Genomic DNA, 24,211 nt, shown 5'->3' on the forward strand with positions numbered 1-24,211 from the left:
TAATTATAAAGAGACAGGGTTCCTGAGGGAGTTAAAGCTGTAAAGTACAAGATAATTCATCAGCTCAACTTCCTGAATCTGTTATTTGTCAGTAAGAACAGATATCTTTAACACAGCAAACACAGCTGTTTGCCCACGTGACCTCCTTTTGTTTGAATAAGGAGATTTTTTCAAAGGTAGTGGTGGAGTACTTTCTTGAAGTCCTGTTTTGTTGGTGCCTGCACTCAAAAGCCTATGGAAACAATAGAGTAAAAATGAAGCACTTCTATAACCTTCTTTGGCTGAACTCTTAATGATTTCTTGTAAAAGTAGTAGTAGTAGTGGTTTTTACTGTGGCATGTGTTCTTCAGCCTGAGCTGGAGGGAGTCTGTTAGCTTACAGACCCCCCCAGAAATTTACCCCACTTTGTTGCAAATATTGTGAAATTAGTAGATTTTTTCAAGTCTGGTTGGATTGATTGTAACTCTACCTTCTGTGTTTAAATAGCTGAAAACGGTATCTGAATTTGTCCATGAAATTCTTTTTGTATGTTTTTCTTCTTGTATCAATTTTGATTACTTTCTTCATTTCTGGAGTTGTTAAATTTCATTCTTTGTAGAATTTATCTGACAGTTTGTGTCATTATTTTCTGATTCATCATGATGATTTAATTTACGAATTATACATAACTTTTAAAATCCATGTGCTTGTAGGCTTTCCATTTTAAATATACTACATTAATGTAATCAGTTGTGAGAAATCATAATTTTTTGTGCATTCATGGTTATATGCTATGGTTCTGCACGAAGGAACTGCAACTTTCAGTGAACTGTTTCTCCCATGATTGTCTTGCCTGTGTGTGTGTGTGTGCCTCTATCTGTGTCTCTTTTTCCCCATTAATGTCACTCTTGAAGTGCCCAAATAATAGGTATGCTGTTTCCTATCTCTTGATACAGAAGTTATTTTCTTCCTTTAGAAATGCATTTTTTTTTGTTGAAACCCATATTTGCATGTTTCAATGAGATAGGATATCTGTCATGGATCCACAGTGGACCAGGCCATACATGAATATTATCTGGCTCACATTTGATTCCATGATTTTCTCCACAGTTGTGGTCATACCATCTATCCCTCACCCAAGTTTGAACCATGGATTCCTTGCCAAGTTAATTCCTGAGCAGAGCTTTGCCCACTCATTTTACAAAGGTAATATTAACATCATCTCCTAACCTGTTTGGGTGTTCTTATTTAATGTAATGTAATTCAAGAACTAACTGTGATGTAATTGTTGAAAAACAAGTATACGCCTCAGGTTACATGGAGATCAAACCTGGTGATACCTTTAAAACCTTAACTTCCTGCCTATTTTTCTCCAGGAAATCTCTTTCCCACTACCATTTATTACCTTATTATGAAATGGAATTAAACCAAATCAAAACAAAACAGTCAGGAGAACAAAACGGATGCAGAAGATTTTAAATGCTTTTTGTTTGTGGTTATTCCGCTAAAATATGAGGTCCATAAAAATAAAATGAGGCCTATTTTTAAAATATTGCATACTACATGAAGTATGTAGTACTTTTGTAGTATTCCCTTTCCCCCTATCTTTTCCTGCTCTTTTGCCTTCGTTTCTCTCTTTATTTCTTGCCTTCTTGATGGTATGTAAACCTTTGATATTGTACGTATTGTGAATTATTTTATGCCTGTTAGTTAATGTGCTGTGCTGTGCTTTTCTTGAAGGAAACTGCTTTTGTGACCAGAGCAACTATTATATGTTTTGGGCCTGATTTGTTTTGTTTGTTTGTTTGTTTGAATAGATGCTATACAATGTTGGAAATATGTTTATCTGCTGTCATTACATAAAAAAAGAGGGTTATCTGAGTGTAATTCTAGTCAAGTTTGCATGTACGTTTTCCCATTTATTTGCATGCACTGTGCTGTGAATAGAGAAATATAAAATAGGTTAAAAAATTTAATCTAACAAAAATGTTCTTGGTATAATTTTGAAAAATCACAGTGCGTGAAAAGTTTGATTTATAAAAAGCCTAAGAGATTTACAGAGATTTAAAATTGCCTACTGTTTATAAAGAAAATAAATTGTTAACCTTATACTTTAGTAACAATGCAACTTATGTTTCTCATACACTATTCTGGGAGCATTACATTAAAATACTCAATACATGAATTTGAAGTATCATTATGTTAATCTGACATAATTTAAATTTTCATGTGTGCATGTATGTATGGTATATATTGATTTAAATTCTAAGAAGCGTTAAGGAAGGGTTTCAAATTTTTATTTATAAAAATTGTCTGCCATGCAAAGAAAAAGTAATATTTTTCAACTTGCTGATGTAACATTCTTTGTCATGTTTGTTGCATTTTTATTTTTTAATCTATTTTAGATAAAAGAAAGAATAATTTGGTTTTATTTTAAAAGAGTATTGCAGTACTACATCCTACTACAGGATAAAACTTCATTAAATATTTCTTTCTCCTATTTGTTTTTTTCATTGAGATCATGTTTCTGTGTATAAGACAGTCTATTTTATTTTTAACCACCCTTACTTGAAAATTTGAATTGGTTAGACTGCCTCAAAACAGAATTACTCAAAGATATTTTAATTTTTAATAAATTTAATATAATAAAAATAAATCATGCAACATAAATGAGATCATACTGCTGTTTGTTCAAAGCTTGACATTTGATATAATGTGTGGCAAAAGAAGAAAAAGTAGTTTTTTGATTTATCCACATATAGTACGTGAATAAAATATATGTAACAAAACAAGGAAAAAAGTTTAAGAAGAAACTGAGGCAGCCATGTAAACTAACCAGAATATTTCTGATAAAACATTTTTGAAGAACTGTGTATTATACTTTTGTCTGTAGTACTTGTTTTACCTTGAGTTCAGGTAAAATATAATTTTGTGTTTAAAACAGTTCAGTAGATCTATAGTTAAATGTGAGAAGGATTTAAAAAAAAAGTTTTTTGGCTTTAGAAACAAATTATTCAGTAAAGGAAACATTGTCTGCAGGTAGTTATTTTATTTGTTGATCTCATTACATCCTTCAGTGTTTTAACTCTACGAGGTCTCAGCCTGTTATACCTAACTGCTTCACTCATTAGAGAAGAATGTTTCTGCTTTTTATATTCTGAACCTAGTTCCTCAGTATTGAACAATATTAGCAAGAAGTGAAAATAAAAAAAACCCTGAAACACTGTCAGAAAAGTCTAAAACTCAAAACCTGTTTTGTTGATTCAAGAATCTTTTGTTTCATTGGCAAAGACAATAGAATTTGGTTTAGTTATCTGACATGCTTTCAGATAGTGGCAGCAAGCATGAAATATTGTAATATTATTTCATATTTTAAGGTATTTTAACATATGATAGATTAGTTCCTATTTATTAAAAAATCAGTTGTTACATGTAAGTAAATCCTCTAGATTTTATTCATTCAGCATGACACTGAATGCATGTCAAGGATTCATTCTGTGTCAGCCCTGTGGTATTATTGTTTTTAGAATAATATAAAACTTCTTTGGGCCACATCTCTTAATGAAGGAAGGAAGATTGATGGCTTGAAAGCATTCTGGTTTTTGTAGATGGAATCTAATTACCTGACCAGGAAACTTGCAGGGGAAGGGGAAGATTAGGAGGAGGTATACTGCCAGTATTTAAGTAAAACAGTGATTTTGTTCTTTTTGATGCTTCTTTTTTATTATTATTACCTGCATGGAACAATATCTTTAGTTAAAAATATTTAAGGCTTTGTGAGACCATATTTGTCTCAGGCACATTACAGTATGTGGTTGGTGTGTGCTTCTTATGAGTAACTACAGCTGGTTTCAAGTGCAGGTTATACAGAAATTTTAAACATCATTGTACTTGATATGAAATTTTTATATTCTCATCATATACAATGTTGACCTTTGCCTAATTTCTTGATGATATTATATACCTACAATATAGTATTGAAATAAAAAACTTTTAAATATGTTTTGCAAGGAAATAGATACTACTTTTACTTACAAATGTTTGCAGATGGTACAATAAGAATTTAATGTTTCTTTTACTGTTAATCAAATATTGTTCACAAGCCGTGTGCTACAGTTAGAAAAGGACACGCTCAGGAATGAAAAAAGTAGACTGTGCCCATAAATGGCAGTAGACTGCCATTTAACAATAAAAAAGTTTATTTTTGTGTAAAATTCTGTACATCTGTATTTTTTTTCCTTTCTAAGCTGATTCATGGTGAGAGGTGTATCTCTGCAGATAGTACTCCTTGTCATAAGTTTATCACAAGTGCTTGAGTTCCTTTTGCCAGTTTCTGATGACTTTAATGCTGGAGTACTTCCAAAAATAGTCTGTAAATAGTCAGCCAAATCAGAACTTGCAAAATGGAAAGAAAGCTCCCTGTCTTTTCAGTTTAGGCCATATGCAATATTGTTATTTGGAGTAATTTATTATTTTTGTCTCAAGGAAAATAGCATCTCAGATCTGTTCTCTTGCATATGAAGGATGTCTGAAAAACACAATTCTTCAAAAGGAAACTTTGCAGATTTGCTTCTTTGTGTTCAAAATACTGAAGAATTAGAATGAGTTAAATTTTTGGTATGTCAGATGGCTCCATTTCTCTGCATTTGTGAAGATTTAAAAATGGAGATTTTAAACCAATATTTATTTAAATGGAAGAGCCTGTCAAGTGGTCCAAAAAGTTGCCTGGTCTCCAGACCTTTTGGTTCATCAGATTTCTTCAGCCAGGTTTGATGAAGATAAATTCTTCAAAATAGTTAAAATTTGGAGGTGTAGTAAAGATGGGAATAGCATTAAATATGTGTTTGCCAAAAGGGGAGAGTTATTTTCACATGACTGTTCAAAGACAATAGCAACATTCTTTATGATTCACACTGTGTGACTTGTGGACATGGCAATGTGACCAAAACCTCTGTATTAGTAGATTCTCAGATTCTGTCTCAAAAGCAGCAGTCAGATGTGGGTTGTGCTTTCTGGAAAATATCTGTAGTGAATCAATTTCTTAGATAGTCGTTGTAGGTCCCTTTGTTATATGTGGAAAGAAGGTTGAGGACATTTATGGGACAATTTATCTAGCTTGCTTCAAAGATAAACTTAAAGGGGAGATAAATTGGACACTAGAAATCCCTGTTTCTTGCCATTTGCTATAGCTGTCATTGTAAACCTCTGCCTTGGTCAGACTAATCATGACTCCTTTGACTAGAGTAAGCTGAACTCCAGACAAAAAAATTTGGTTTATGACAAAAACTGGCATAAAATTCTCAGGCACTTGATCCAGTCTAATGACATTATGTACCTTAGTAATATCCCCATCCAATAGCTATAATTTCTTACATCCATGCCCTTCTATCCATTCATAGAGCCATCCTCTCCTTTTTGAGTGCTACATGTATATGGTTTGAAAGTGGGAACTTTGTCTAAAAGATCACATAATATCTTCAACCTAGTGATTGTCAGGCATGTTCCCTTTGTACCTGGCATATAGTAAATCTGAGCAATGTATGTTTTTGTCCCTTCAAGCCTCCTTATTTCCTCTCTGCCTACTGAACAGTATGCAAGGCCACTAATCTGCACCTTCCTGCAGATCTTGCACTTCTCTACACTGAACTTCATAAAATTCCTCTTAGCCCACTTCTCCAGTCTGTCTAGGTCATCCTGGAGGGTGGCTCTCCTTTCTGGGTGAATACAGTGTCATGGATGATAGTTGGGAGAGTCATAAAATCCAAATGCTATTGAATTGCTGCCTGATGCTCAAAATTGTCACATTATTTTTCTGTTGAAATATATGCTGCCTATTCCAACTGCCTCTGAGAGTACCTACAGTTTGAAGATCATGGAACAGTAATAAATATGTCTTCATCTGGAATTTATTGCCCTTCACAAGCTACTTATAGCATCAGAGGAGAGGTTTTTTTACTCACATGTTTCATTATTACTTTATTGGTCATGTATGCATGAAGCAGTTGGATTTTCTTTTTGTAAAATAACACTTATTTTCATTTGTAGAGATTACAGATGTTTTAACAGTTCTTTGATATTTGAAAGTATGTTGTAAGTTTTATCTTATCTATGCAACATACTTTGTGCTGTTAACTTTTGTGGCTGGATGGTGTAGCCTAGGGTACAGATTTATTTTGTTATTACTTTTTCAAGAAATGTTTAATCCCAAAAACATCAATATCAAAGTGGTTCAGAAATATAAATATTCTCATAGATAACTGCCAACTAATATTTTCTTTTTTAATATTATTATGTGTTTTCTGAATTTACAGAAAACAAATATTAAAAATTAATTAAAAAAAAAACTAAGGAAATTCACGTAGAAACAATGCATATTACCATATTGTTCCTAACAACAATTTTTTTTTTGTTTAAATGTAAACAGCTGGCTTTATACTCTGAAACTGACATTTCCTTATTGCAACTTTTCATTTAAAATTTGTTTTATTCTAAGTCTTTTTCAGTTAATCCTTTGGTAAAGCATTGCTGACATTTGTTTTGGGAAAGTAGTCAATTAGACTGATGTACAGATCTTACCTATCAAGCACTGAGTGAAAGAGGTTTGATTAGACTCAAATGATAAGACTTTTGACAGAATTGAGTAAATAGAAGCAATTTCCAGAGAGCAAAAAAGAGAAGACAATTACAAGAAGACATCCAGATGCAAAATAAGTAAATAAATAAATGGCTGATAACTCTGTTGTCTGCCACGCAGACTCTTCATCATTTCCCAAACTTGATTTCCCCACCATAAGTCTCTCTCAGTCCATTTCTCTCCCATTTCAGAGCCAGTGTATTTTCAGGTTCTAGAGCTACATCCTTCCTCCTCACAAATCTGCTCTGATTAAAGGGGAAGTGCCAATTCTCTGTCTTAAATCTCTATCAGATGTGTGCCCCTCCAATTGGCAAGCTACGCCAGAGTCTTTCATATCTGACTTTTCCCAGTCCCCCAGTGCTCAGTTGAGCTCCCCCTGCCCTCAGCCCTACCTTGGAGCTCTGGCATTTCCCCACTTGAGACTTTCTCTCTTCCCACACAGATGCTGCTGTGGCATTCCCCTTCCACCTCTTTATGTGCTCAGTAACTGGTGCTGTTAGACAGACAGAAGTGCATTGAGACTGTATAAATTTCCATTGTGGCTCCACTCTTGGTTACTCCTGTCAATATACTTTCAAATCAGACCCATCTTGCTCTGATTCTGTCCCCATACTTAATTTTTCGTCTCAGTTTAATTGTGCTGCCGCTCATATATGGAAACAAATAGACTGATGTTGCTAGGAAATATTTTTTTCATTTGCTTTTTATAGCCTAGACCTAAAGAATTGTTTTCTTGATTCTGCCACCTATGGAAAAAGCCATATCACTGCCTGGTTCGACTGAAAGCATTTCCTGCTTGTAGTTTACTGTCTCTGAAAGTTTGTAGAATACTTCAAAGGGGTCTATAATAAGCTAATAAGGTTATTATCAATATCTTAAGACAGTTATACAGAAACAGTTTAGGAAGGATATCGAGGTCCTGGAGCGGGTCCAAAGGAGGGCAACCAGGCTGGTGAAGGGACTCGAGCACAGATCCTATGAGGAGAGGCTGAGGGAGCTGGGGCTGTTCAGCCTGGAGAAGAGGAGGCTCAGGGGAGACCTCATCACTCTCTACAACTCCCTGAAAGGAGGATGGAGCCAGGCGGGGGTTGGTCTCTTTTCCCAGGCAACCCTCAGCAAGACAAGAGGGCACGGTCTCAAGTTGTGCCAGGGGAGGTTTAGGTTGGACATTAGAAAGAATTTCTTTACTGAGAGGGTGATCAAGCATTGGAATGGGCTGCCCCGGGAAGTGGTGGATTCTCCATCCCTGGAGATATTTAAAAAGAGACTGGATGTGGCACTCAGTGCCATGGTCTGGTAACTGCAGCGGGAGTGGATCAAGGGTTGGACTTGATGATCTCTGAGGTCCCTTCCAACCCAGCCAATTCCATGATTCTATGATTCTATGACTGTGCAAGGTGGCAGCAAGTTCTGTATCAAGATTTCCCCACACCTTCCATTGCCAAATGTTGCTATTTTGTTTGCAGCACAGATTTGACATTGATTTGGGATAGTGACTTTCAAATAAATTTTCAACCATATTGCAAGAAATTAAAAATAATAATTTTCAATCTTTTATACTCTTGACTACATGAATATACACACAATTTTCCCATTTTTTTATAGTATATAAATATTTAAGGATGAAAAAAGACCATAGAACTTTACACACAATTTTTCCACTTTTATAGTAAATAAATGTTAAAAGCAGATTTTTGTGGTGGATTTTTTTAATGTTTGGGTTTTTTATTTGTTTTTTGTTTGTTTTTGGGTTTGGTTTTGGGTTTTGTTTGGGTTTCTTTGTTTGTTTTTTAATAAAGGCAAAACTATAGATGCTTACCACAGACTTGAAATGTCTCATTATTTAGGTAATAAATATGAGGGTTTTTCATATCTTTAGGCATTTGGAAGTAGTGCTAGAACTATTTAGGTAACTCAGTAGGTTAAAACAATTACAATACACTTCATAAATCACAAGCAACCAAGATATTTTAGGGAAGGAGTGTGACAGATGAGGTCACTAGATATACAGTATGTCATTTAGTTAACTTAAGCCCATATTTTTCCCATAATGTAGTAGATGAACTCATTAGTTACAATGAAAAACAGTAAGAAGGAGGCATCTGGCTGCCAACTGCCTGTTTGACAGGGTTAAGATCGCTGGATCTGGTAATGGGCTTTGTCTACTTACATGGCCTTGTGCTGCAGAAAACTGATGGGGTTTGCTGCAAATTTACAGGCTTACTGTCACAATGTTAGAACACAGACAGATGCAAAATCTTATATTTTTGCTTCTGTTCGTGTTTATTGTTTTGCTAAGGTGAGGTTAGTATTTTGGATTTTTATAAAAGCAGCTGCATTAGCAGGTTAAGATGTTTAGTAAATAACATTATGAGTCAGTGTTCAGTACTGATTCTTTAGTCCTAAACTCTGAAGGCTACAGAAGTGCTATTACACCATATAAATTAACATTGAATAAAACATGTGGATATGCAGTATTGTAACTGAAACTGGTTGGGGTTTGTGACCCATACTTAGGAGTTTATAATTTACTTAAAACACTACGACTAATAATGCTGACCATAAGGTCTTATAATCTTCTCAGACATATTGCTGCATAGAATAGTATACTTATTTGAGAGACAATTATTAATCAGTTTTAGCTGTTCTGAATTTATTTCCCTTTGACTTACAAAAATTAAATTGGACCTTACCCATTTAACTTGATTGATGTTTTAAAAATGAGAGTTAAAGCATAGGATGTAGGTAGGTTATAGAGATTAGATTTTAGAGATTATTATTGTGACAAAGCTTAATTTACTTATTGTAGTGTATTCATATTTATACTGGAGACAGGATTAGGAAAGTAAAGATACATATCTGGTTTCTGTGGAAACGAAGCATCCATACACTGACCTCTGTATAGAATTTTGATTTTTTTCCCTAAATAATTTCAATTAGTATTGTGTATTGTAGCATGTATCATATCTAAATTCTATATCCACTGATTTAACTTTTCAAATCTCAAATCCTCTAGGCATTTAATTCTCGTTTCATAACAAAGGCTTACCAGGCACCTGCAGGGTAATTAAACAGAGTCCCATTTAGAGAGTCTTGATATTAGTTCTGATTTTTGAACTTGCTACTCTGACTGGAGGGCTATTCCACAACCTTAATTCCATAGTGGTGGCTGTCAGTTCTCAATCTAAATGTGTTCCTGTTGAGTTTGCACTCAGTTTTTCATCCCAACACTTCCATTTAGCTTTTTCTGCAGTTTGCATCCTGAGAATACATGTAAAACAGCTATTGTATGCTCTCTCAGTAATAGTTTGGACAGACTATATTAAAATTTTAAATGACATAGCTCCCATGGAAGTTTTCCTCAGTCTGATGTTTTTTCTTCGGAAACTATTTGGTAGCTCCTTCTTAACCAGTTTCTTTTCCCACTGGCTATTAATTTCCAGGTTCTTCTAGCTAAATTATTATCTGCTGTGACAACCCAACTTTACTGAATTTTATTACATTGGCTCTTATTTTTCTTTGAGAAATAAGTATGTAAAAAGCTTTTAGCAAAGCTGTTTTGTAATCTATCTTCTCCTGTTCCATTACTATATTTGATTCCAAAATAAATCCTGAAATCTTGTTTACTGTCAAAGGCTTGTAGTTGTCCAGATAATTTCTTTACCTTTCTTAAAAAGAGAAACCATGTGTGGTTTTCTGCAGCCTTATGCTGCTATCTCCACTTACCTGTTTGGCAAATATACTTTCTACTAGACCAGTAATGTCACAGACTCTTTCTTTCCTAATTGGTCTGGAATCAGTTCATTCCCATGATTGTAATACATTAAAGTCTTTCTTTTGGTATTTAAATTTCCACAGCCTTATTTCCATTAGCTTTTCTGTGTTTTGTTTTGTCTTCAGCATTGTTGTTCTTAATGAAAATTCAGGTTAGGTGTAGTATAACTTCACCATATAGTGAACTGTCTTCTTTTCTCAGTGTCCCCTTTTCATTTACATGATAATGGAGCCTTATGCTCTTTGACTCTCCACACATTACAAGGACAACAATCTGCTTGACTGGCAGTCCAGTCCTACTCTTCCCTTCAGTAGAGAAGTGTTGCTTTTGTATGGAATGAAGTATAAGAAGACAAAAAAGCAGAAAATTCATTAGGATCATTCTGTGGCTCAGATGTCCTTCTGTACCAAATATAGGCGGTACTAAGTAGATACTGATTTTTTTTTTTTTACTTCCTGACCTGGCAGATGCTGAGTGCATTTTATGCAGCTCATAAATCCCATTCCTACTTCCTGCTCCACGAAGCAGGGCTCATATCTATTCGATAAGATGTGTTTAAAGCACTTAGGAGAAAGAGAAGGAAGTGGCTTCAGCATTTATGGCTGTTAAAAGAGAACAATACTCCTTGTAATGACTTATTCTATTTATTTATTTTTTTTTAAAAGCCTCTTCTGTTATATCTTTATCTGTTTGTTAATGCTTGTACACATAAAGAGGTTTACACTGCTCTTTGTTCAAACACATAAATAATCTTATACAAATTATTTTATGTGCAAATGCATACAGGAACACTTATTCCTGTGTGGTGAAATATGTTGATATTTTAAACCTGACTGTATCAAACAAATTTGGTGATAAGCTGTATGATTGTTACTGAAGTTACATTGTTGAAGAACATTTTCTTTGGAATTGTCAGAAAGGAAGAGCTACATCTAATTACATTGTAAATTATTTTCCATATCTAAACTGCTGTATCAGAACCATCAAAAAATAAACCAAAAAAAATTTATTCCTATTTCATATATAGGCCGGGTAAATTTTATAATCAAGGCAAGTGATCCAGTGACAATAAGGAAGTTTGAAAATAAATAAAAATCTGTTTGAATGCAAGCTTTTTGTCATTAAAAATAGCCACATTCTTTTGCTCTAAAGAAATGGAAGCAAAAAGATGAACATGGAAGTTAGCCATGACACTAGATAACTTTCCACTCAGCATAGCAAATAATTCTTATTTAATGAAGTTGTTTTGTCTGTGTCACTGAAATGATTAACAGAGGCATGTTTTTCTCCATTACGAGGTGTTGCAGTGTTCACTTTATTCTGAAAATGTTCCAAACCTAGCAGATTTCACCTGCCCATCTCTACAAAGCTGTATTTATTTTGTTCTTATTTCTTGCCTGAAAAAAATTAGAGAATTTTACCTTTTGTGGAATGGAGGAGGCACCTAAAGGATCAACATTAACACCTCTTTTATGTATAAATAAATTGGGAATGTAAGCTTGATATTTGGTGACAGCAATGGAAAGACTACATTTTATAGTAATGCTAAAGTGTAAGGGATTGCTTTTTTCTTATCCAGTAGTCTCACAGATCATACAGATATGCAATCAATAGGTTTTCATTTTGGTGGGGTTTTTTTTGTTGGGTTTTTTTTTTTGGCAGTAATTTGCCATTTGATTACTGGGCAAGTAGTGGGCTCTAATTTCTAAATGTCACTGTCACATAATGCAACTTTGGGCTCCTTCTTCAGAGCCTTTATAATATGCCAGACAGCTGTTGAAAGCAAAATGTTTTGTATCTAAAATGAGTCTTGAAGGTTTAAACTACTAGGATTTGTGGGCTTTTTAACATTTCTATCTTGTAAAGCCTTATGATCATTTTTTTAGAAAAAAAAAATCAAATTTTAAAAAACTGTTCATAATCTCTATTTCACTGCAGAGACACCAACTGTATTTCCAGAAAATATCAAAGATAAAGAAACACCGACACCAGTTGAAGATCTTCAGCTGGAAAGCTCTATTCCTCACACAGATTCTGGGATTGGAGATGACCAGATGCCCAGTATTTTGAATGGGACAGACTTGGAGACCAGCACAGGCCCTGATGCTATGAGTGAGCTGTTGTCTACTTTGTCTTCAGAAGTGAAGAAGTCTCAGGAGAGCTTAACAGAAAGCCCCAGTGAGATCCTGAAACCTGCATCATCAATATCCAGTATCAGCCAAAGTAAAGGAATCAATGTCAAGGAAATACTGAAAAGTCTTGTGGCAGCCCCTGTTGAAATTGCAGAATGTGGTCCGGATCCAATCCCTTACCCAGATCCTGCACTGAAGAGAGAAGCTCAAGCCATTCTTCCCATGCAGTTCCACTCATTTGACAGGTATATAGCTGGATTCCTCATTTTATATTGATGTAATTAAGGAATTTGAAGGATTTTTTTTTTAAACATGGCTATTCTTCTCTTAGTTTGGATTAGGCTATGTTAATACACAGCTGCATTATTTCTCCTTTTCTTTGTCACCATATCAGTCTGTATAGTATAGACAAAAGCAATTCACCTTGTTTTTCTGTCAGCAGGGAATAAAACTCTACAAGGTACTTGGAAAGGAAGCCTGTTGTAAATAAATGTTTTTACAATAAAATCTTTTGTGTTTTAAAACAGCATTCTAATGAGGAGTAGGGGTAATATCTGCTGATATAGAACAGACTGGGCAGAAATTCAGCTGAATATTCTTTCAAAGGCTTAAATCTTAATTGGATCCATCATTGCACTATTTTCTGGGGCTCAAATACCTCAACCATGGAAAATTATTTGTATGGTCATGGTGGAAACCAGTTTCCTTTTAGGTCTTTAAATAGCAAATACACTCAAAAGTTAGTGTTTAAAAAGAAACTGCTGACCATTTCTACAGAGTCCTTTGTTTCTCTTTTTAGGATGTAGGTTTCAAGTTTCTAATGAAAATACTTTTCCCTAAATGACCAATTCATCTTGGACATTTAGTTAGACTTAATTATCCTTAACATAGAAGCTGTGATAAGAAGTGCAATTGAACAGTCTCCCAGAAGAAGGAAGAATCCATTGAAGAATGCAGAGAATCCCTGAATCTATTGAAGGTTCAATTTTAAATTGTGCAAAGGCCTAACTCTTATTAGGGCTGATGTGGTTAAATTTTCCAGTATAAGAAAAACCCTGCAGTTTTTTCATAAGAATGTTTTTAAATGTAAAATTGGAATCAAGGCTTAACTCAAAGATATGGTAAAACATGTCCTAAATTTTTAAACAAAGTTGTTCATCATGCAGGCACAAGAACTAAAATGCTAGAGGAAATGGGAAATTAAGCAAGAAAACAACTGTGTTGTGATTTATGAGAAAAATACATCTGTGTTGCCAGAAAACCTGCAACTGTCAGAAGTATCTTCATTAAGTTCTAAAGAAAACCAACATGCAATCAATATTTTCAGCATTATGTAAACAGTGAAATGCAAGAAGTTACCTGAAAATTGTAGAATAAAATTGAAAAAGCACTTTTTCAGTATGAATTCCATAGAAAAACTGATCCTTTTTTGCCTGTATATACATATAAGTACCGAGGCTGCTTTCCTAAAGTAATTCAATAAACAATCAGATAGCATCTGTTGTAACAAAGAAGATTGGATCAACAGAGGAAAAGTGATATGTGCTTCAAAAACAATTAATATATCCCCTTCTAATAATGTTTTATGTCATAAGGCCATGCCAGAGAAAGCTCATTTAGCAGCTGTTTCATTAAGAGGATATTTTTTGTTCATCAGTCTGCATGGTTTGATTTTAGAGTGTTTTCAAAGTGAAGTGAAAATTTTTTTTTTTCTATATAGTTAAGAAGTTTTCTTTATCCTTTCTGAGGAACCATCGTGATACAGAGGGCCTTCTTTTATATTAAGCAGTATGAAACTTTGTGCTGCATACAGAAGTGCTAGCACCTAACTGTAACCACTAAAAGGTTACTTATTGAACATACTTGATTGAATTTCTGCCTGGGTCAGATAAGAAAAATGCTTCATTCAGATAGTTGTTAATTCAGAAGATGCTAGATACTGAAACTTAAATGGAATGTATCACCTCATGGGATGCCTTTGACATAGTTAGAGGGAACTTAACTTCAAGATGATGAAGAGATGAGTTTTTTTCTGGATTTCTAAGTTACAGCTTTATAAGAAAGTGATAGAAACTCTATAGGGCTGTAATACGTTGGTTAAAACCTGTATTTAGTGTCAGCACCATCATGAGATTCTTCTTGAAGCAATGTGGCTTTTTGTTTATTTTGAACTTCATTATTTGAAGCTGATAATACAGAATTAGGGAATTATTTGAGAGGTGTCTAAAGCTTAGGGATTTATATAGGCATTCCATACCTCATAAGTTCACTTAGGAGCTAGAGGGTTTAGTGTTTTGTTTTTTCCTTATCCTGATACCCCCTTGACCAAGTTGCAATTTCATGATTTTCTGTACCAAGTGTACAGCTGTGTTTGTATCTTGATAGCATGTTTGTACACTGCCAACCCTTGGCACCATTTATTCCTTCACCAGAAAAAGTGATAGTTGAAGGTTAGACAGAAGACCCATTTACATCGCTTCTGTAGGAATATTGTTTTCTCTTAAATAGATCACCTGCTGCCTGATTTTGGTGAGCAAGGGAGAACCAACAACTATGAAGGGAAAATTTGTAGGCCCAGGCAGGTCCTCGCAGATCAGAAAGAGTTAAATTCTTTCCACCAACTGATTGGATGTTACTGAACTGTGGACATCTTGATTAAAATTCTCATCAGTATTATTTTTAGCCCGTAGGACCTCAACTGGCTGGCTGCATCTCATGGGTGCACTACTGAATGATAAACACCGTGCAGTTTACTTGTATTTTGCAAGTACTTATGTGACTGCTGAACCAAAGGATAGGTTTTGGTGTTGCTTTTCTTTTCGAAATTAAAAAGGAGAAACATTGAGATCCTGAGCCTATAACTTTTCATGGAGGGTGACACAAAATGTTAGGGGAAAAAAATTAGGAGAGTATATTGAAATAATATTAAAATTAATTAAATTATTAATTAGAGAAAACAATGTGAATTTTAGCATACAGTGGTTTATGAACATTTTGTGTTGCGTATAGTATCCCAATTACTGCAAAACTGAAAAAAATTAGAGTGATTGTTCTTCCATACTTGCTCATGTAAACGTGATTGTGTTTGTTTATATAAAATAACAAATAATATATGCTGAATAGTTTTTAAAAGCTAACGCTATGCCTATGGACTGTATTTTGGAAGGATCTTCTGTTGCTGTCATATATACAGCTTTTGGTACTTCACTGAGCAGTCTGGCTATTGGTCATGTTTCTTCCCTCGAGGGAGAAGCGTGAGCAACGAAGTGTATTGTTTTGTCAGGTTTTATTTGTTTCAGTTTTTATAAAATATACACAGTATATATGTTCTATAATATATATATTCTATATTGTATATATATTCTATATTTGCATACACTTGCAAATATAGAATATATATAATATATTATAATAGTATATATATTTTATATATGTACTATATATTTTATATATATATACTTGCATATATATATACATACACTTGCATATATATATAATATATATATATAATATATATATTTATATTTGCAAGCAAATCAAGGTCAGAGATATGTATTTTTCACTTTAACCAAAAGATATTCACAGTCCTTGTGAGGCTAGACTTTTTTTGTTGTTGTTTTGATGGCTGAGTACTCTGTAAAAGAAGAGTTGAGGTAATGAGGAATTTGTAGAAAGTAACAGCATCTTTGTTTTAAAGGTATTTCTTTGACTGTAATCACTGCTCTTAACATGCAGGTAAACACCATATAAAGCAAACTCCTAGACATAGAGCTGAAGTTAAGAGTTTTATCATTTAGTACGTTTTGCACTGCTCGTTCTTTTAATTGTACATTGCTGCTGTGTCACGGGAGTCGCCGTGCAACGGGCCGCAGCGGATTCTGCCGGCGAATTTGCGCAGTTATAAATGAAACATAAAAGCAGGGAATGTGCCCACCGTGTTTTATCAAATAGGACTGGTGTGCAGCTAATGTATGCAGCAGTTCAAGTGCTATCGAATGTAAATGATGAGGTGATATTGATGAAAGGAGGGGATTGGGGTCTCGGGGGGCGCTGATGACGGATTGAACAGAAGCGGCCTCGCGCCGCACGTAACTCAAGTCTGTCGTCTTCACCGCTCAAAGCCGTAATGGGAGGTGGCAGTCTGAAATGAGTTGCCACGGCAAAGAGTATTATTTTTGAAATGCTTTCACACAAATCACTAGGCCCTGCATACAACTTAGTTTCATGCTTTAATGTCATCAGGAGGCACAAATTGGTGTGTCTAATTGTTTGCCACCTGCCAGCAAAATGAGCTGCCAGCCAGCCAGACGGGTTTGATTGTCTGTCAGCTCTTCAATAGATTGAGAGTGACAACATCAAAAATTTCACTTCAAACTCTCAAGCTTTGAGCAGCTTTTCGGAGACCTCTTCCCCACAAGTGCTTCTGGACAACTGCATTTTTCAATTAGTTTTCAATATATCGCTGCCTTCTGCCTCATCTGTCTTAAGGTAGCTGTAATTACATTATGAGCTATATAAACAGATTTCTGGGACACTGGAGCCTGGTTCCTCAAAGTTATGACATGTCTTTTAACGTCAGACTGAATTCCTTGAAAATGGCATCCAGGGTGACATTTTTAGAAGCAAACACAAAGGGTTATTTCACCTAGATTTGCAACTAATGGAGCATAACCCACCAATAATTCCTTTATGCTTTCTCATCTTTTGTCTGACAAAATTCAGTTCCTGTTACTGATTTTTAGGGTTTGGGGATTTCTTTTTTTGGTTGTGGTTTTTTTTTTTTTCTTTTGTCAATTTGCATTTGTCCCACTAGACACAACCTATACCATTAACATTTCTGAATTTTTTAATGATTCTACCCAGTACTGCATTCTGAAGGCTACGTTTATTCATTTCTACTTTTTTTCAAGTGATTTACATCTATTTCATGCACTTAGCAGAATTATTTCAATATTCAGTGCTTCTGCATAAGCAGAAACTCCAGAGTTCCTGAAATGAGATCTGTTATTTTTGCTATTAAATACCTTAAAGCCTTTTAATCCATTATCACTTCATAAATTGGAAAAACTATGGTTTCCATAGTTTAAATGCTCAATGAACTCTTTACAGCATATTTTGAAGGACACACTTTTGAAGTATCTTAGACTCCATTTTTGTTGGGGCTTTTTTGTTTGTTTTTCCCTGTAGTAGGTCCTTGGGGCCAATTTTAAAGCCATTTGACTGATAGAAAAGGTAAGCTATCTTGTGAGATCCAGTCAGAGCCAATACCTGGCCAGTTAGTACAGAGAAAGAAGGTCTTCAATAAGTATGTTTAGATAAAAATCTGTATTTAAGTATGTAGGTTATATATAGAAGGACTTCTCAGAATATTTCTGTATTTTTTTTTTTTTTTTTTTTTTTTTTTTCCCCCTGATTGATGGAGGGGGTAAAAAACATGAACTGTGAGAGAACATGCATTGGAGGTTTAAATTGAGAGGTTCAATATTTATCTTTTTTATTATTGTCCACCTTTAGGAGATCATTGATATGCACTGTTCTACAGTGTCATTTAAATAGCTAAATTACGAGATTATGTTTCTGTTAGTGTCATTAGCTTCTCCAAAGGATGATAACTGAAAAGTAGATAGTATTTTCCTGAAAACTTAAAAAATGAGCTATTAATAAAGTGGTTTTAGTCTTCCCTCAACAGAAAAATTACTTTTTAAAGTTCATAATGACAAATAGTTGGAGAAAACAGAGCATCTTTCCCATGAATCAAGAAGAAGTCAAAGCTGCTGTCTGTACTTAGTCATTGCATTCCCCATAACTTTGAGTATCATAGTGAACATGTGAATGTAAAAAACTGATCAGCAATGTCAGAATTAAGTGATTAATCTGGGTTTCCCGTTCACACTCACTAACTTTCCTGATCTTTTTCCAGTGGAGGCTGTGGTTCAAAGGAAAGACGTGAGGCCTGCCCTCTCTCTCAAATATCTTTCTGAGGCAACATTTAAAACACACTCCAGAGAATGGGAGGAATGGTTTCAGATCCTGCTAAACAGAGAAGGGAGCTGAAGTTGTGTTGTCTGTATTCCTACAGAGTGTCTTAGCCACTCGTGTATGAAATAAAATGGGGAACAAGGTGGAAGTGCAACTCCATTTCAGCTGGTCATTTAGAATAATTTAATGCCAAATTCATTATTATGTTCAAATCGACCAAACTGGATATATTACCCTTTCATTTTTTCATCTAGCTGTAATCATATTTTCCTTGTCTGTCATTTAACAGTCTGCACACAGGTAACACCTGTGTGGTGTGCATCTTTTCATATGCATCTGCATGGAACTGTAGCTATATCTCAGCTGTTGTATCAGCATCTCTCTACTCTTTATTACGATTCAGTGAATATACAGCTATATTTAGATACTTGGATTTTGTCTTTTTCTACCCTAATAGATCACAGCTAAATCCCTGTTAAGGCTCTTCTAACTTCTACAGGACTGTGGCTTTTTAGCTCTTGCTTTTTTGGATTTTTTCACATCACAGATGCAGGAATAGGTTTCTCACCCATACCTACTCATGCTGTTTGATCCTTTATGGATTTTCCTTTTTTTCATTATGTTTCTTGCATTTAGTACATGACATTTTCACTTTCATTCACTCTCTTCAAACTCATTCAATTTCTAGTATTTCCAATGTCTCTTTTCAGCCACAGCCCTTCATCTTTCATGATAGGTTTTTAATATCTTAAATGTTTTCCTTGTTTCCTGTCAGCCTTTTAGATGCTTCGTCTAATTTATCCTGAATGCAAAGGTGATATTAATGACTGGGAATTTCATTGGAAGTAGATACTCTCTTGGTTTATGTGGGACTGAAGATCTATGATCTACGTGTCCTCTTCCTTAAAGCACATCTGAGATGTGCTTCCTCTAAGTTAGAAACAAGCAATTTGTGTTTAGTACATGAGAATCATTTTATGTGCTTTAAGATTTTAATGTTTTGATGAATGTACAGTATCAAATGGTTGAAATAATTCATAATTACTGAACAATCAACACTAAGTTTTCATTTGCATAAGGCTCAAAGTTTATATACTTCTGCCAGCCTTCCATAACTTTTCAGTGTGGCTCACGTTTTTCATCCATTTTTTCTTCTCCATGGACTCTGAGTTTCCTCCTTGATTTCAGTCAAACCTTTTCTTACTGCAGTCAGCCTAACAAGGTTGCCTAAAGTAGGATTCAAAATGTGTTCTTACTAACAGCACTTCTTATAGACTCAAATCACAATCTAGGGCTGAAATCAGAAAGAATAGTGAGTAATCAGCCATACACATTTCATTAAGATCTGGATTCATACACAGGTATGGAGAATGTGAATAACATTGAGAGAAGAAATATTAAGCTTTCTTTTCAGAAATTAAATTAACTGTAGGAAGAAGGTAAAATGTAGTATGGTAGTAGTTTTCCCCCATTTTCTACTGTGATCTCTTCTGAAATGCATGCTGTTTGACACAGAGTACTTCTGTGAAAAATCTGCCTGAGTGTACTGCATTTGGAAGAGCACTTCTTGAAACTGCTCATGCTCTCTATTGCTTTGGAGGAGAAAGGGTGGAACAAGAATATTAATTCAGCCTTGAGACGTTTCACATATCCCAGAAGAGTGTAAAGTGATTCTAATTTAATTGCTGCTACTTAGATAGGTAGCACAAAACATCCAGTTTCAGAGGCTTATCTCTGACCTCGTGATTAACCAGAGTGATTAGATTGGAAGGCCCTTAGATTTTAAAAAGGAAAAGAAGGTACAGAATGTGGATCACAGAAAACAGAGAGAAAATACAGTGCTGCATAACCTGATTTGTCTGCCACCAGTACTGGATAGCTAAATATTTAAAGAAATTTAATTTTAATCTCTTTTTCTTAAATTTCCATTTTCTCTTTTTGCAGTTCAACGTGTCCATGGTATTTTTTTCCATCCAGTTATTTCATGCAGATTACAAAACCCCAGAAGAATACTTAAGCCATTTGCCAAGGTTATTTAATAAAGCAGCAATGCACCAGTGGTGTGCAGGTTGAACCAACACCACCCCTCTTAAACATGTTGTGAATTCTGATGACTTCAGGCTTGTATTTGCTATTGGAAAAGGGCACTCTCTGAGCAAATAAAAAAGTGATCAGTATTTCTTTTTTGAATTGTTCACCCAGTGAACACAGAAATAAAATCATTTTTGAAAGCCAATTCTTACTAAACTTTTGTTTACTATTTGTTTACTATTGAGGATCACTTTAGGACCATGGTGATGTGATTCATAAAAGTGTGGACCATTTCAGGACCATTTGGAAGCCTGAAATGTGTCCCAGAAAACAAGGCCTAAAATGCAATGACTGAAGTGAATATAACCTTTTCTTCTAGCCTGCTTTTTTTCTTTTCCATGAAAGAAATATCGGAATGTAATTGTTGAAGTGGTTTCATTGTTTAAAAAAAAGGTTTTTCACTTGAGAGTGGTATGTCATCCTCTTGTACCTTTTTTTTCTGCTTGTTCTGCTGTTCCTCCTATTGTTCTGCACATTTTTGACCACTTTATTGTGTTATTCATATAGGTTTTCAGTCTCCTTCATCTGGATGTCATTCTGTATTCACTCACTACATTTTGTTTTATCACTAGGAATGAGACATTTTGACAAGGTCACCATGTATGACACGTCAGAAAGCTGCTTTTTGTTTCTGTTGGATGAGAATGCCTCACTGATTTTGCCTATTCTTAGAGAGGTTTATCTTGATGTTTCTTGATAATTTTAATTTAAGAACAGCTGACCTGTCTTAATGTCCTGAGTCAGACCTACAAAAGAATGATATCTGTATGTGGAGCCTTAATATTTGTGGGATCTGGGTAAGATTGTTCTTTCTTGCTAGTGGAGCTGATTTTTGCTCTTAAGGAAAAGTCTTTGCCTTTATAGAAGGCCAGTACATTTGGGGGTTGGAATAAATGACTTATAAAGGTCTCTTCCAACCCGAACTATTGTATGATTCTACTACATCTCCGAGGGTAAAATTGACATATGTAATCTTTGGCTATGGAGCATTAGGTGATCTCTGAAAGACAACTGAGGTGTCTGAAGATAAGGAGGAAGACACTGAGTTTAGCTTCATCTTCTTTGAAGAAGTCTCAAGCAAGTAGGGAACACTTTCGCAGCATCTGTAGCAGCAATTTAGCAGATGCCAATGCCAGACCTTATAGGAGGGAGAAATCATTTTGCTTAAAATAACACAAAACAAAACAGATCTCCCTCAGTCAGTCAAGTTTCTCAGTCTCTTGTTTGCAAACCCTAGAGTGGGTGTGTGTCTAAGGAGTCTGTTCAGCAGTCCTGCAACTCCCATGCTTGTGAACAGAAGCGAAGTTCAGGATCTGCTGCAGTGCCAGAGCATGGGATGTCAAGTCCTCCTCACATCTCCCAGGTTCTTCATAAGTTGACAACTATGTTCAGGCTTGGGATACACCTTTTTTACCCATATTGAGATGTCAACAGTCTCTCTGTCCTTCCCCCACCTCTTTGAGTCATTGTTCTTCACTGGTTTTGTCTTCAAGGTCTGGTTATCTTGTAAAGCCACACACATAACTGTGGTCTTGATAACCTGATAATGTGTGTGCCATTAGCACAGGCCAGTCTAAGACTCCTTTTCCTGCTGTGTCATTTCTTCTTGTGCCTTAGCATCCAAGTGTTCATTCTTAATTCATATCAGTCTTAACCTTTCTATTGCAGTTCTCTACAAAGGTGCCACAGGTAATGAAGGTAGTTTCCTTATGAAATTAATATACTTGGGAGATGCCCCCACTTATAAGATGTAACTCCTATTTTCTTCTTCTATTTCTGGGGCACTACAGACTCTGCTCTTGAGTACTTATTCAGTAGTTATTCCAAAACAACCAGAACTCAAGTATTTGAAGTATTAATTGAGATAAAGATCTTTGTGTGTGGATAGGAGCCAATATTAGGGAATTTCATGAATTTTTGTATCAGATTAATCTAACCTGTGCAGACCTCGATTTATTCACATGTAGCTGCTGCTATGTAAACACCTCATGTCAGCAATGATCGTAAGAGATTTATTAACTACAAACAAAAGCATTTATTTAAGGGTCATGTATCTTAATAAATAGCTATTGCATTGTGCAGGTCCAACTTCTAATGTAAATAGAAGACAGAAGAACATCAATAGATCTTTCTAACAGTGCATGCTTCAGGATAGTGATAAAACTGATGTTCAGAATGCAGAGATACGAACTGTTACTTCTATCCCTCTAAAAAAATACTCACAGATGATTTTGAACCTTGCCATCTTGTAAGAGACCTAAAAACTAACAGGTATATAGTTCTCAGTATGACATTATCAATACAGTTTGTATCACCAATCTTTAAAATCTAGGGAAACAGGATTTAGACATGCAAACTACATTTTGTAAAAAATTATTCAGCACCTTTTAATCCTCTATGTGCCATATTTGCACAGAAGTGTAACAAGATAATGGCCAAAAGAACTTCTGGAAGAAAATGTGGCCTTATTACACTATGCAGTTGCATTTTCTTTCTCTTTTATTTGTTCTTTTAAAGGAAAGTTCACCTCCTAAAAGAGAAAATGTGTGTATGATGGTAAAAATATAATTTATTTTTTTTTAGGATTTATTAATATAATTTGTCTCAGGTTTGTTTTTCACACAGGTTTTCTACTGAAATATTCTTTTTATAGCAGGTTTTGATAGATAAATGAAAATTGGAAAACAAAAGATGTAAATATACTTGCCCACACTGACAGCGCTCCAGTGCTGAAACAATATTGGTTAATTTTCCTTCCTCCCTTTTAACACATTCAGCAAGTCTTTTGGTTTTGAGTTTTGAGACTTGAAGAAAAAGAGAGTTTTAATATTAGGTGAGAATGTGTATGTTTGAATGCAATGTTGCCTCTGTATATCTTCTACGAGGTCAGATTTCTTGTGTGAAAGCCTTATTCTCTTCTTAAAAGCTTGAAATTCTCAAGACTGCTTTTTTAGATCAGATATTTAAATGGACATTATATCAGCATTGTGAAAGCAGATATCTACTGTGCTGCATTTTAGGTGTTCAGTTTACATCATGTGCTGTTGATAAAAATGAATATGAAAGTTTTCCAGAAGGCTGATCGCAAAATTAGGTTTGTCAGTCAACTATATTTGCAAGAGCCATCAGATAACTGGCAAAAATATTGCAATCCTAGGTAAGACATTGATCAGACATTGGAATGGGCTGCCCAGGGAAGTGGTGGATTCTCCGTCCCTGGAGATATTTAAAAAGAGACTGGATGTGGCACTCAGTGCCATGGGCTGGTAACTGCAGCGGGAGTGGATCAAGGGTTGGACTTCATGATCTCTGAGGTCCCTTCCAGCCCAGCTAATTCTATGATTCTATGATTCTATGATAATTTCAATAAGATCAACAAATTAATATACTCATTAAGACTTTCTACATGTAAGTTGTTAGTATGGTGGCATCATTTCCAACATTTAACATTTTCTTTGCAAATCTAGAACGTGGGTTCATAGCAGTGTTGAAAACATGTCAGTGAAGTGGTAGGGGTCTGCATTTTGTGGGCACTGAAAAACAAATGAAGTTTGTCAGAAACGTGAAGCTGCAGAGAAAGGACAGCAGAAATTTTTTTTCTCCGTTAAAATAATCTTACTG

The 24,211-nt window shown here is 35.0% G+C and overlaps 1 protein-coding gene across 8 annotated transcripts in view; it reads left to right on the plus strand.

Annotated features, from left to right (window-relative positions):
- NBEA (neurobeachin) overlaps window positions 1-24,211 on the plus strand; it is a 460,838-nt gene that overhangs the window by 158,510 nt on the left and 278,117 nt on the right. For 7 of the 8 annotated variants that reach the window (XM_071737478.1, XM_071737489.1, XM_071737508.1 and 4 more), the window contains 2 exons: window positions 1,090-1,185; window positions 12,327-12,765. In XM_071737478.1, the coding sequence (XP_071593579.1) occupies window positions 1,090-1,185; window positions 12,327-12,765 (535 nt within the window). The remainder of the gene's footprint in view (window positions 1-1,089; window positions 1,186-12,326; window positions 12,766-24,211) is intronic. The other variant, XM_071737529.1, reaches the window with a different exon arrangement.

This window comes from Heliangelus exortis, chromosome 1, assembly GCF_036169615.1.
Source record: "Heliangelus exortis chromosome 1, bHelExo1.hap1, whole genome shotgun sequence".
Lineage (NCBI taxonomy): Eukaryota > Metazoa > Chordata > Aves > Apodiformes > Trochilidae > Heliangelus > Heliangelus exortis.